At 43.6% G+C, this 15,466-nt stretch overlaps 1 protein-coding gene across 1 annotated transcript; it reads left to right on the top strand.

Annotated features, from left to right (window-relative positions):
* The first annotated feature begins 5,034 nt into the window (after positions 1 to 5,034).
* LOC110534917 (tektin-2-like) lies at positions 5,035 to 15,072 on the top strand. Its single transcript, XM_021619837.2, has 9 exons — positions 5,035 to 5,190; positions 5,350 to 5,475; positions 5,886 to 6,091; positions 7,033 to 7,176; positions 7,517 to 7,633; positions 12,658 to 12,763; positions 13,457 to 13,600; positions 14,597 to 14,676; positions 14,877 to 15,072. Exons 1-9 carry the CDS (start codon positions 5,035 to 5,037, stop codon positions 15,070 to 15,072), a joined length of 1,275 nt encoding a protein of 424 aa, XP_021475512.2.
* The last annotated feature ends 394 nt before the right edge of the window (positions 15,073 to 15,466 follow it).

The raw sequence follows: 15,466 nt of genomic DNA, 5'->3' as shown, positions 1-15,466 counted from the left end.
ATGGTCAGAAACAGACTCCATGAGGGTGGTATGAGGGCCCGATGTCCACAGGTGGGGGTTGTGCTTACAGCCCAACACCGTGCAGGACGTTTGGCATTTGCCAGAGAACACCAAGATTGGCAAATTCGCCACTGGCGCCCTGTGCTCTTCACAGATGAAAGCAGGTTCACACTGAGCACGTGACAGACGTGACAGAGTCTGGAGACGCCGTGGAGAATGTTCTGCTGCCTGCAACATCCTCCAGCATGACCGGTTTGGCGGTGGGTCAGTCATGGTGTAGGGTGGCATTTATTTGGGGGGCCGCACAGCCCTCCATGTACTCGCCAGAGGTAGCCTGACTGCCATTTGGCACCGAGATGAGATCCTCAGACCCCTTGTGAGACCATATGCTGGTGCGGTTGGCCCTGGGTTCCTCCTAATGCAAGACAATGCTAGACCTCATGTGGCTGGAGTGTGTCAGCAGTTCCTGCAATGGGAAGGCATTGATGCTATGGACTGGCCCGCCCGTTCCCCAGACCTGAATCCAATTGAGCACATCTGGGACATCATGTCTCGCTCCATCCACCAACGCCACGTTGCACCACAGACTGTCCAGGAGTTGGCGGATGCTTTAGTCCAGGTCTGGGAGGAGATCCCTCAGGAGACCATCCGCCACCTCATCAGGAGCATGCCCAGGCGTTGTAGGGAGGTCATACAGGCACGTGGAGGACACACACTACTGAGCCTCATTTTGACTTGTTTTAAGGACATTACATCAAAGTTGGATCAGCCTGTAGTATGGTTTTCCACTAATTTTGAGTGTCACTCCAAATCCAGACCTCCATCGGTTGATACATTTGATTTCCATTGATAATTTTTGTGTGATTTTCTTGTCAGCACATTCAACTATGTAAAGAAAAAAGTATTTAATAAGAATATTTCCTTCATTCAGATCTAGGATGTGTTATTTTAGTGTTCCCTTAATTTGTTTGAGCAGTGTATTTTCAACAATATTTGAGTTTTTCTGTAAATTGATGTGGCTCTCTGCAAAATCACTGTATGTTTTTGAACTACTGAACATTACACGCCAATGTAAACTAAGATTTTTGTATAGAAATATGAACTTTATCGAAAAAACATTAATGTTTTGTGTAACATGAAGTCCTGTGAGTGTCATCTGATGAAGATCATCAAAGGTTAGTGATTTAATTTGATCTCTTTTTCTGCTTTTTGTAACTCTCTTTGGATGGACAAATGGCTGTGTTTTTCTGTGACTAGGTGCAGACCTAACATAATCGTTTGGTGTGCTTTCGTTGTAAAGCCTTTTTGAAATCGGACACTGGGGTGGGATTAACAACAAGTTTATCTTTAAATTGGTGTAAAATACCTCTGTTAGAGGAATTTTAATTATGAGATTTCTGTTTTGAATTTGGCGCCCTGCACTTTCACTGGCTGTTGTCATATCAATTCCGTTAGCGCGATCTAAGCCATAAGAAGTTGTTAAGAACCTCGAGAATGCAGAATACAATCTAGTCTACCAACTGAACTTTATTTCATTTTCCACCATTGCCTCAAATTAAATGAATCAAAACAAACTGGTCTCAATGAAAATGGAAAGTGTACCCGAGTGCACCAGTTCAACCCTCCTGGAAAATATGGGATGGATTGAATTGAAACTCCTAAAATCCCATTTTTAGTCACATGTATCCTTCACTAAATCTGACAGAGTAACTCCACAGGACACTCATATCTCAGTGCTGTCGTGGAAATTTCCTATATTTACCAAATCATGAGAGCAAACCACAACAAAAAAAAAGTCAGAGTTAGTTATCAAAGTCCATCTTTAATTATATGAGCTCTATCACAACCCTGTGACTCTCAGATCAATTCAGTGTCTATCAATGAATTCTCTGAGAGCCCCTTACACATTGCAGCTGAGATCCTTTAATAGCAAAAAACACACATAGTCAGACAGCATAGACATAATAAATCGTTCAGCTTTGTCTCCTTACTCAAACCCAGAACCATAAACCAATCCTCCATATCTACAGGCACATATCAAATTGTCATTTAGAGACATCCAATTCTAAATACAACCAATCCTGGACAAGCTCACGGAGAGCATAGAATGATTCTAGACACTGCCATCCTCCTCTCCCTGATGGGAAAAGTAGGGAGTGACTGGCACACAGACACAGTGGAGCAAAAAATATGTTTACACATGACACCTTGACCTCTCCCCTCTCTGCGGCCCATGCAACTTAGTCTTGACATAGAACAGATAACTGCCAATGGCCACCACTATAGTACAACAAAATACATTCTTATGAGAAATAACTCATAAGCATATGATTAATATAAAACATCTTACCTATGTTACCAACCAATTCTGATTATTCCCCAACAGTGCACAAAGATGGCGTAGCAGTCGGACGTGTGTTTGCTTTGTCCCGTGTTAATTAGTTTGTAAATAGTCTGTTTTTAATTTCTTTCATATATTTTAATCACACTTTCCATCTACGAACTAAACATACTTTCCTGAAGCCGCCTCGCGCAATGTGGTACGGATCTGCTATTATTTTTATACCTTATAACTGGAACCTCCATTAGGAGATAGCCACCAAACTAGCTACTTGTCATTGTTTGCCACTGCTAGTGGTCTTCACCTTTTATCTCGGACACTAGCCAGGTTTAGCTTGGACAATTACCTGCCAGTCTGCACAGCGCGATATCAACCCAGAGTATATCGGACTGCTTTTCTCCACCACATCACCGGATTCCTGCCAAAGCTCTGGACCATTACACCGGATCATCGCAGCTAGCTAGCTGCAACCAAGTGGCAACTATTGGCTGATGCTTCTGTCCCGAAGCAAGCGCCAGTTAGCCTTGAGCTAGCCTAGAGCTAGGCCCATCTCCCGGCCAGCCGACCGAGTCGACACGGAGCACCGCTGATCCATCACGACTGGTCTGCCGGCGTAATCGTCCGATGTGGTCTCATTGGCTTTTCCGTTGTGATGTCGCCAAAGAGCCATCTGCTATCCCCGGCCCGCTATCTTTCTGAACGCAGTGTCTCCCGCTCGCCTAGCGTAGTAGCGACTACCGAACGGCTCCCTGACACACCTCTTGCTGCTTATTGGACCCTATGATCACTCGGCTACACAGCTGATGCCTGCTGGTCTGTTCAATAACACTACTTCATTTTGTTTATCTTTCGGCCCCAGCCTCAAACTCAGGTCCTTTGTGTACCAAACTGACCCTCTCTGCCCATTTCATCACCATTTACCCGTTGTTGTCTTAGCTCTCCCGACCAACACCCGTGATTGCTTTATGCCCCTCTCTGTCAATATACCTTGTCTACTGCTGTTTTGCTTAGTTATTGTTTTATTTCACTGTAGCGTTCCCAAGCCTGTTCAACATGCCTAAGATAGCTCTTTTGTCCCACCCCTCACGCATGCGGAGACCTCAGTGCTACACCTATTCCCCAGGAGCTCTCATTTGTTGACTTCTGTAACCGTAAAAGCCTTGGTTTCATGCATGTTAACATCAGAAGCCTCCTTCCTAAGTTTGTTTTATCCACTGCTTTAGCACACTGCGCCAACCCTGATGCCCTAGCCTTGTCTGAATCCTGGCTTAGGAAGGCCATCAAAAATTCAGAAATTTCCAATCGCAACTACAACATTTTCTGTCAAGATAGAACTGCCAAAGGGGGCGGAGTTGAAATCTACTGCAGAGAGAGCCTGCAGAGTTCTGTCTTACTTTCCAGGTATCTGCCCAAACAGTTTGAGCTTCTACTTTTAAAAATCCAGCACCCAGCTGTGCGCTGGACACCATATGTGAATTGATTGCCTCCCAACTATCTTCAGAGTTCATACTGTTAGTTGACCTAAACTGGGATATGCTTAACACCCCGGCCATCCTACAATCTAAACTAGATGCCCTCAATCTCACACAAATTATCAAGGAACCTACCAGGCACAACCCTAAATCCGTAAACATGGGCACCTTCATAGATATCATCCTTACCAACTTGCCCTCCAAATACACCTCTGGTGTCTTTAACCAGGATCTCAGCGATCACTGCCTCATTGCCTGCATCCGTAATGGGTCCGCAGTCATTCGACCACCCCTCATCACTGTCAAGCACTCCCTAAAATACGTCAGCGAGCAGGTCTTTCTAATCGACCTGGCCCAGGTGTCCTGGAAGTACATTGACCTCATCCCGTCAGTAGAGGATGCCTGGTTGTTCTTTAAAAGTGCTTTCCTCACCATCTTAAATAAGCATTCCCCATTCTAAAAATGTAGAACTAAGAACAGATATAGCCCATGGTTCACTCCTGACTTGACTGCCCTTGACCAGCACATCCTGTGGTGTGTACTGCATTAGCATCGAATAGCCCCCAATATACACAGTCAGTTCGGAAAGCAAAGGCTAGCTTTTTAAAACAGATATTTGCATCTTGTAGCCCTAATTCCAAAAAGTTTTGGAACACAGTAAATTCCATGGAGAATAAGAGCACCTTCTCCCAGCTGCCCACTGCACTGAGGCTAAGAAACACTGTCACCATGATAAATCTACGATAAACGATCATTTCAACAAGCATTTTTCTACGGCCAGCCATGCTTTCCACCTGGTTACCCCTACTCCGGCCAACAGCTCTGCACCCCCCGCAGCAACCCCGATAGCTGGGTAGAGTTTCAGTTGCATTTACATGGCAGTCATGACTACTACCCTGCTTCCTATTGTGTCGACCCAAATATTAGAAAATATTTACTTTAAAGCACTATGAAACCTTTTCAATTGAACATGGCCAGGTTTCATACCCTACTATTTGACATGTGATGATAAGAAAACAAATGTAGAAACTTAGGCCAGTTGGTTCACATCAGGAAGTGCTATAACAGCCTGTGTGCACATTATGGTTGGATTTTAACACTCTCAAAAATGTCATTTTAGTGGAAAGGAATTTCTCTTTGTATCTAGACCTGCATACAGGTAGGTCTCTACAGCCTTTGACTGACTAACTCAATTCAAGCTGTCTATTTATGTTAGTAGGAATGGCCACTACGAGTAGGAAGCCCGGTCAGCGTTACTGGGTGACAGACTGGGAGACCAATAACAAGCTACTCACGGACACCGCCGAGCATCAACGCCACCATTCACAGCAGACAAGGCAGGAGGGGCGGGCCCTGAGGCACCAGACAGCCTGTAAGGTACAGAGATGGAGAGATAAGGGACTGTTATGAATGCCTGATGCCGGCCAGAAGGGAATGCATTGACAGAGAGATGACCAACTCATGTTCACCTCTATACCCCATAATAACAAAGTAATACTGTGTGTGACTGTGGACTCTTCTCCGTCTCTCTGTCAGACACGCTGGGATGAGAGTGACAGCCGAGACAGGCTGGTTGACAGGATCAATGAGGTCACTGAGCAGAAGGACAGACTGCAGTTCTGCGTACAGGCAATGGAGAGAGAGATCAAAGCTCTGACACAGGTCACTAATACTTGTTATGGCAGGAAATGTGGGAAAACTACTTAATGTTCAAATCAATTTACTAACCTAAAACGTCATCAACACTTATACTGTAGTACGCATGTCACAGAACAGAATCTGTCAGTGTCCCTAATTTGTTAACTCTAGGGACCTTTGGGAATCCACTTTCTACTATGCTATTTGTATGTATTGTTGTGTAGTCTGGTGCAGTCTACTCTACCCAAATCCTACCCTTATTAAGTAAGATAATCATAATCTAATTATGCCTGAGGGGTGTTATTTCTGGAAGTATGTGTGTTGGTTGACAATGAATGATAGAACACATGTTTAATTGTCTAGCGGATCGACCTTGGGCGTTTAGTACAAACTGTATTGTCAACCCGGTCTGTCTGTCTCTGTCTCTCTCCCAGGTGAAGGAAGAGACAGAGAGGGCCCTGGCAGAAACGGCCATGCCCCTGGAAGTGGTAGTGGAGTGTCTGACCCAGAGAGAGGGCCGGCGGGGTAGCGAGCTGGTCAGTGACCCTCTGGAGGGCCAGCTGAAGAGGGAGGCACAGATGATTGACACCATGCAGCAAGAGCTGCAGCAGCACATCAGCAAGGCCTTCGAGCAGCTCTGGTAAGACAGGATAGAGATTTAACTGCCGAAGGTCTTTGGTTGTGTCTCGGGATATGGTTTAATTGATCCATGGAAGATAAAGGGTTTCTATCTAACAGGCAGCTGTGTTGCTCTTAAAAATGAAGGATAATGCGATGTGAAACCGAAACGGGTGGATGGTACTGACAATTGGAGGCATATGTGTCGTCCTGATTTCATTTCACCATTGCTTCATTAAGATGAATTGCAGCAAATTTGACAGGATTCATTAACATTCCACTGCGTTCTGTAGCCTATGTGTGCTGATGTATGCATATAATTAGGAATTAGAACACTAGAATGGACATTAACTATCTTATGACAGTATAAAAGTTAGCCATTTTGGTCAGGGAGTTGGGCAGCCAGTGCTGTGATTTTAAAATATTGTGAAAACAATCAATTTAAAGATTTTCTTCACAGTATGTTTATTAGCTAACTAGCCAGACAGTTTTATTTTTTCAAATTAACTGCCAATATTCCATACAAACAATGCAGTCAATCCACAGCCATACACTGGCTGAAATCAGTTGATGATATTTTAGAGGCTATTTATACAGAAAATTGGTCTAAAACCTGTGTAAACTGTATTCATAATTATATGACAATATTTTAGGTTGACAATTCTTTTACACAATTTCTGATACATCTCATGCCTTTATTTTATTTTCCTGCATAAGTAAAAGCAGGAAATGTATCATGTATGCCTCTACTGCCATTCATTCCATTTGGATTTCTCCCCGACCAAAACGGCTGCCATTATCATACCGTTCTGGAGCTTTGAGGGTTTATGATATATCCCCTCTAGTAATTTAATAGGATCTCCTGATGTATGCTTGCGTGTCTATAGTTCTATGCGGGTGATACATCTAATTTCCTTTCTTAGCAATGTAGCATCAATAAAGTTTATTCCTTTTAACTTCAAGCTGTCTCAAGGAAGCCCACCAACAGCTGACCTTTGACCTATCCAACAAGACTGAAGCCCTGGATGTGGACCTATCATGCCTGTCACTCACAGACAGGTCACCTGACATATCTTTCAAGCCTGACCCCACCCACGTACCCATTAGGTAAGGATGGGAGCAGAGTAGTGCCTTGTCAACCTACTAAGTCAACATGTGTAGAATAAAGGAGATGATCATGAGTGAAATTATACTGGATATTTCTAGGAATTTTGTTTTACATAGTCGTCACCCCTAAATACTTTGTATTGGTGTTCAGATAGCAGAACACTCAATGGCAGACCAATTCTCAGCATTTACCTAAATCTTGAATTATGTTCATTTGAACCACTAAACCTCAACTGATCCTCTAAACCTGAAACATTTTCTAATTTATAACACAGTACTTGTAGTGTACAGTACTTACCAATGTATAACTGTGGCTGATTTATTGTCTTGTACCCTGCAGTGCCTCCACACACCAAGAGTGGGAGCAGTTCACCCACTACAACGTGACCCGGGCTGAGGAGGAGATGCAGGCTTCCCTACAGCTGAGGGAGACGATGACCTCTACAAGGATACAGGTGCTAGAGGACTGATCTAGGATTAGTTTACCCTCCCCAAATCCTAACCTTAACCATTAGAGGTCAAAACACAAGACTGAGCTTAGATCAGTGTCTAGGGGCAACTTAAACCTACTCCTAGAAAATAATGTGTGGGTGGAACCATCTGTGTATTGGGGGAGGAGGAGAGCGATACATGTTATTAGTAGCACAGGAAGTCAGGGTCGGGGAATGGAGACTGGGGAGGGTGGGGGCTCGTGTGGATGTACGGTCAGAGACCATTTTACCCAGTATGGAAAAGTATTCCATTAGGCATATAGGGCAACTCCCATAACAAACTAATAAAAAAAGGGATGTTTGGTATTTCTAAGTGTTTTTGGACTGTATTTTCATAATATGCTTGCTGCCCATTTCAAACTGTATATGTGCCTGAGGCTGGTGGAGCCAGAATGGGTACAAATCCTGGCCCATACCCTATTCTGCATCTCCCTCCTCTGGCTCCCCTCTCATTTCATGCTAGCCCCATTTGAATAGAATGAAAATACTTTGAAAATAAATATATACCACCGAACAAAAATATTAAAGGAACATGCAACAATTTCAAAGATTTTACTGAATTACAGATCATATAAGGACATCAGTCAATTGAAATAAATACATTAAGCCCTAATCTATGGATTTCACATGACTGGGAATAAAGATATGCATCTGTTGGTCACAGATACCCTTAAAAAAAAAAAGTAGGGGCTGGATTAGAAAACCAGTCAGTATCTGGTGTGACCACCATTTGCCTCATGCAGTGTGACATCTCCTTTGCATAGAGCTGATCAGGCTGTTGATTGTGGCCTGTGGAATGTTGTCCCACTCCTCTTCAATGGCTTTGTGAAGTTGCTGTATATTAGCGGGAACTGGAACACGCTGTCGAACATGTCGATCCAGAACATCCCAATTATGCTTGATGGGTGACATGTCTGGTGAGTTTGCAGGCCAGGGAAGAACTGTGACATTTTGTATACAGATCCTGATGACATGGGGCTGTGCATTATCATGCTGAAACATGAGGTGATTGTGGCAGATGAATGGCACAACAATGGGCCTCAGGATGTTGTCACGGTATCTCAGTGCATTCAAATTGCCATCGCTAAAATGCAATTGTGTTCGTTGTCCTTAGCTTATGCCTGCCCTTTACCATAACCCCACTGCCACCATGGGGCACTGTGTTCACAATGTTGACATCAGCAAACCATACACGCTGTCTGCCATCTGCCTGGTACAGTTGAAACTGGGATTTATCTGTGAAGAGCACACTTCTCCACGTCTCCTTCTATGGCCACAACACCGAACTGCAGTCAGGTCAAGAGCCTGGTGAGGACGACGAGCTTCCCTGAGATGGTTTCTGACAGTTTGTGCAGAAATTCTGCGGTTGTGCAAACCTACAGTTTCATCAGCTGTCTGGGTGATTTGTCTCAGACCATCCCTCAGGTGAAAAAGCTGGATGTGGAGGTCCTGGGCTACCGTGGTTACACGTCGTGGTCTACGGTTATGAGACCAGTTGGACATACTGCCAAATTCTCGAAAATTACGTTGGCCTCCAATAGAGAAATTACATTGGCTTATGGTAGAGAAATTAACATTCAGTTCTCTAGCAACAGCTCTGGTGGATATTCCTGCAGTCAGCATGCCAATTGCACGTTCCCTCAAAACTTGAGGCATCTGTGGCATTGTGTTGTGTAACAAAACTGCACATTTTTCGAGTGGCCTTTCATTGTCCCCAGCACAAGGTGCACCTGTGTAGTGATCATGCTGTTTAATCAGCTTCTTGATATGCCACAATTAAAAAATATATATATACAGTCAGGTCTGTAATTATTAGCAGCATGATAAAGATGAGAAAAAAGACAGTATAAAATAAATAATACAAGTACTGAGCTATATTGCATGCACATTTTTGGGGTGGAAAATGTATTATTTTATACTAATACAATTGCTCAGATATAGAGATTATGTTTAACAACTAATAAAAAAAAACTCACAAAGATGGGGTTTAAAATGATTGGCACGCCTGTTTTCAGTGCTCCAGCACCCTCCCCTTTAGAGGATAATGACACTGAGCCTTTTTCTAAAATGTTTTATGAGATTGGAGACCACGTTGGGAGGGATCTCAGACCATTCCTCCATACGGAATCTTTCCAGATCCTTAATATCCTCCATCTGTGCTTATGGACTGCCCTCTTCAAATCAAACTACATGTTTTCAATGGGGTTCAAGTCTAATTTCTCCTGTAACTCCCTCTGGATAAGAGCGTCTGCTAAACGACTAATGTAAATGTAAGTCCAGAGGCTGAGATGACCATTGAAAAATGTTGATTTTGTGGTCAATTAACCATTTCTTTGTGGATTTTGATTAGTGCTTGGGGTTATTGTCTTGCTGTAAGATCCACTTCCGGCCAAGTGTCAGTCTCTTGGCAGAGGAAACAAGGTTTTGGGTTAAAATGTCCTGGTAAAAAGAAAAAGTTAATGATGCTATTGACCTTTAACAAGGGCCCCAGTACCAGCAAAATAGCCCCATAACATCAAAGATCCACCACCATATTTGACCGTAGGTATGAGATACTTTTCTCTATACAGAGCCTTCGGAATGTTTTCAGACCCTTTCACTTTTTCCACATTCTGTTACGTTACAGCCTTATTCTAAAATGTGTTAAATAAAATAAATCCTCATCTATCTTCACACAATAGCCCATAATGACAAAGCAAAAACAGGTTTTTAGACATTTTTGCAAATGTATTAAAAGTAAAAACACAAGTATTCAGACCCTTTGTTATGAGACTCGAAATTGAGCTTCAGGTGTGTCCTGTTTCCATTTGTCATCTTTGAGATATTTGTACAACCTGGTAAATTCAATTGATTGGACATTATTTGGAAGGGCACACTCGTGTGTGTGTATATATAAGGTCCCACAGTTGACAGTGCATGTCGGAGCAAAAACCAAGCCAAAAACCAAGCCATGCGGTCGAAGGAATTGTCCATAGAGCTCCGAGGCAGGATTGTGTCGAGGCACATATCTGTGGAAGGGTACCAAAACATTTCTGCAGCAATGAAGGTCCCCAAGAACACAGTGGCCTCCATCATTCTTAAATGGAAGAAGTTTGGAACCACCAAGAGTATTCCTAGAGCTGGCCGCACGGCCAAACTGAGGAATCGGGGGAGAAGGCCTTGGTCAGGGAGGTGACCAAGAACCCAATGTTCACTCTGACAGAGCTCCAGAGTTCCTCTGTGGAGATGGGAGAACCTTCCAGAAGGATAACCATCTCTGCAGCACTCCACCAATCAGGCCTTTATGGTAGAGTGGCCTGACGGAAGCCACTTCTCAGTAAAAGGCACATGACAGGACAGCCTATTTGGAGTTTGCCAAAGGCCATGAGAAACAAGCTTTGGTCTGATGAAACCAAGATTTAACTCTTTGGCCTGAATGCCAATGGTCACATCTGGAGGAAACCTTGCACCATTCCTTCGGTGAAGCATGGTTATGGCAGCATCATGCTATGGGGATGTTTTTCAGTGGCAGGAACTGGGAGACTAGTCAGGATCGAGGGAAAGATGAACGGAGCAAAGTACAGAGGGATCCTTGGTGAAAACCTGCTCCAGTGCGCTCAGGACCTCAGACTTCACCTTCCAACAGGACAATGACCCTAAGCACACAGCCAAGACAACGCAGGAGTGGCTTCGGGACAAGTCTCTGAATGTCTTTGAGTGGCCGGAGCCCAGACTTGAACCTGATTGAACATCTCTGGAGAGACCTGAAAATAGCTGTGCAGCGACGCTCCCCATCCAACCTGACAGAGCTTGAGAGGATCTGCAGAGAAGAATGGGAATAACTCCCAAAATACAGGTGTGCCAAGCTTGTAGCATCATACACAAGAAGACTCATGGCTGTAATTGCTGCCATAGGTGCTTCAACAAAGTACTGAGTAAAAGGTCTGAATACTTATGTAAATATGATATTTCTGTTTTTGCAAAAAAAAATTGCTTTGTCATTATGGGGTATTGAGTGTAGATTGATGAGGATTTGTTTTTTGGTATCCGTTTTAGGAAAGTCTGTAACCTAACAAAACGCGGAAAAAATTAAGGGGTCTGAATTCTTTCCAAATTCACTGCTTCTGTATATGCTGTATATGTGGCCAAATAGCACTGGATCCAATTCAATTGCCAATGGCGTTCATCAAACTCCAGGCGGTGCTATGGTCAGACGCTATGGTCAAATATTATATACAATATAGCTCAGAATTTGTATTATTTCTTTTATACAGTCTTTTTTGCTCATCTTTATCAAAGGTGCCAATAATTATGGACATGAATGAATTGCAAAGACACCAGCAAGTGGACTTCAGTAACTGTTTTATTGGAATGCTGGTGTCGGGGATTGTTTAAGCTGAGGAGGACATATGGGTTTATTTCAAAGGCATGAGGTAGCACTTGTTTTTTTTGGCTCAGGCTGAAGCGGTGTAAACTGTATCCGAGGAATATCATCCTGATCGATATACAGTACAGAAGCATTCAACAGGAACGGGAGTCTGATCAATAAATGCTGAAGATCATCTTTACGAGGGGATTGTAGTAATGTGTTCCTGAGGGTTGCTGGTATTCTCACTCACACAGTCTGAAGAGGATATTGTTATCACCTTTTGAAAACATCATAAGCATGTTTTTGGGATAAGTTTAAAGGACATGTTAATAAAAAATAAAAAAACTGCCATGATTGGCCATTTTCATAAACTGATGTGTATCTGACTAAGTATAGCAAGATCATCCTCTCCAAGAGTGTCTCAGAGTAGGAGTGGTAATATACTGTAGGATCAGGTCCCCCTGGTCCATATAATCTTATTCATTAGGATCTAAAAGGCAAGACTGATCCTATATCAACCCACCTACTCTGAGACTTTCTGAATGCGAGCCACATATTCCTTATTACTGCACCATAAGACTCTTACTCATCTCTCTCCTCTGTGTGGTGTCTGATCCCCCCATCTCTTATGTCCCTTTAGAGCCAGAATGACCTGGAGGGGCAGTGGGTCACCACTGGGTTCAACCTGCGCAAGAGGGCCCACCAGCTCCAGCAGGCCTGTAGTCGGCTGCACTGGCAGCACACGGCTGTGAGTACGGAGTCCTGCTCATTAGGGTGCACAATGGAAAATGTATTTCAATGCAAAATACTGTTTTGACTAAATGTACCACCTTGTATCAAGAGCTAAGCCTTTGAAAGGCTCTTGTTAAGCATTAATGACATGCTTAGTTCTTACACTGGGTCCTTCTCATGCTATACATCCACTAAACCCATTAGACCCCCCCGTCACTGACCTAAAGCTGCTCTCTCCACCCTTCAACTGATCTCCCTTCTAATCAGAGAAGCACAGCCATTTTCCTTTGTTAGCGCTCCACTGGGCCCTATCCGTCTCCATAGACATGAATACATATAGTCCTGGTAAGGAAGTCCAGAGGCAATAACAATAGCAGTGTCTGGAATGCACAGGGTGGGATTATATAAGACTGGGGTCAATGCAGGGAAGGCAGATCGCCTAGGTTTCTCATGAATGTGTTCTGGATCAGTAACATCATATATACAGTAGATCCGAACAAGAAGTGGAATGAATGAATCAGCTATTGTGTGAGAGCTAAAGGCTAGACCAAGAACCATAGAGAGCATAGATGGTGATAAGGTAGTATTGACTAGCATAGAGTTTAGAAAGCAAAGAGGGCAATTCTAGACGGCCCTTTTTAGCTGTTGGAGGTTTCTCAGGCTTCTCAGTGCTGACTCTGTGATCCTTTGGCTCTGTCTGTCCCACCAGACCAGAGAGGAGATCACAGAGCTGTTGAGGGACATCCATCATCTTGAGCAGGATCTGCTGGCTACAGAGTGTCCCCTGAAGCTGGTCCATACCAGGCTGGAGAACAGGAACTCGAGGCCCGGAGTGGACCTCTGCAGAGACCAGGTAGAACCATAATAATATAATTACTGGAATGCGGAAAAAGCCCCTCAATCCAGGGCAATTTGACAGTACACTCACTATGAACGCTGGTCCACACGTCAAGGGAAATTAACTTGAATGGCAATGTTCGTTCTACTCATTCTATTTCTATGGTTGATTCTAACTTGTAAAGCAGGAATGGGTATTCTTTGGTCTTGGAGGGTCATTGTGTGTTCAGACATTTGTTTTATGAAAGCCTGCGCAGATTGACCCTTCAGAGGACCTGAGTTGTTGTAAAGGTTGATTTTGTCATGGAAAAGGAGCAGTGTCTCTGTTGGTCATAGTATACTGGACAAAAATATAAACTCAACATGTAAAGTGTTGGTCCCGTGTTTCACGAGCTGATGTAAAATATACCAGAAATGTTCCATGTGCATTTTTTTTTTCTATCTCAAATGTGTGCATTAGTTTACTTCCTCATTAGTGAGCATTTCTCCTTTTCCAAGACAATCCATCCACCTGACAGGTGTGGCATATCAAGAAGCTGATTAAACAGCATGGTCATTACACAGGTGCACCTTGTGCTGGGGACAATAAAAGGTCACTCTAAAATGTGTAGTTTTGTCACACACCACAATGCCACAGATGTCTCAAGTTTTGAGGGAGTGTGCAATATGCATGCTGACTGCAGGATTATCCACCAGAGTTGATTCCAGAGAATTGAATGTTAATTTCTCTCCCATAAGTAGCCTCCAATGTAGTTGTAGAGAATTTGGCAGTACGTCCAACCGGCCTCACAACCGCAGACCACGTGTAACCTCCTTATCCGGCTTCTTCACCTGCAGGGTCGTCTGAGACCAGCCACCTGGACCAGCCACCTTAAATGAATGAATGTATTTTAATTGACTGATTTCCTTCTAAGAACTCTAAATCAGTAAAATCAATTAAATTGCATGTTACGTTCATATTTTTGTTCAGTATATAATGTGTGTCCATACCATGACTCTGTGATCTCTGTAGGTGCATTCTGGACTGGTGGAAGAGGCTAAGCAGTTGGGAGCCACCATAGAAGTGTTACAGCAGAATCTAGCCAAGTCTAGGTGAGTGTATGTGTTATTGAGTTGCTGTGAAAGTGAGCACGTCATATATCCACCTCGTATGACTCTTTCACAGCATATTGAACATATGATGTGCTGCCTTTCATAGCATATTGCTGTTTAATGTAAGGACCCCCCCCCCCCCCCCCCCCCCCCCCCCACCATCTAACCCTGTGTTGCTGTTCTGTGACCCTGTGTACCAGGCACTCTCTGCAGTCCCTAGAGGAGCAACAGGCCTGTATGGGTGAGGATCTGTCCAGGAAGCAGGAGGCCCTGGAGCTGGAGCAGCGTAGCGACCACATCCGCCAGCACCTGGAGGTCCTGTCTGAGGCCGAGACAGTCAAGATCATCCCTGGAGTCACTGTCCCCATCCCCGGCTTCACCAGAGAGATGTTCTGATGAGGTGGACACACACGCATGAACGCAAGCACCCTTTTATTCATGGCTGTAAAGCGTTTTGAAATTCACCACGTATGGAGCGGTTGTACTTTGACTCCCATTCCCTGACTGAATTGTGGATTTACAATAGCGACCAATTTAACTGAAGCCTCACACAGTTTAAAAACTGCTTTTTACTACAAAGAATACACAGCAAAATATACAATATGTTTACAATGCAGAAAAATTACAGAATAAGGAATTGTTTTTAAAATGAATCATTTTAGAGCGTTCTATAAAAAAATGTCAAGTGTAGTTCAGTACAATGAGAGGCGGGGTAAAAATGTCTAGTGTAGTTCAGTACAATGAGAGGCGGGGTAAGAATGTCTAGTGTAGTTCAGTATAATGAGAGGCG

The sequence above is a fragment of the Oncorhynchus mykiss genome, chromosome 2, assembly GCF_013265735.2.
Source record: "Oncorhynchus mykiss isolate Arlee chromosome 2, USDA_OmykA_1.1, whole genome shotgun sequence".
Lineage (NCBI taxonomy): Eukaryota > Metazoa > Chordata > Actinopteri > Salmoniformes > Salmonidae > Oncorhynchus > Oncorhynchus mykiss.
This window is presented reverse-complemented; position numbering and strand designations above follow the sequence as displayed.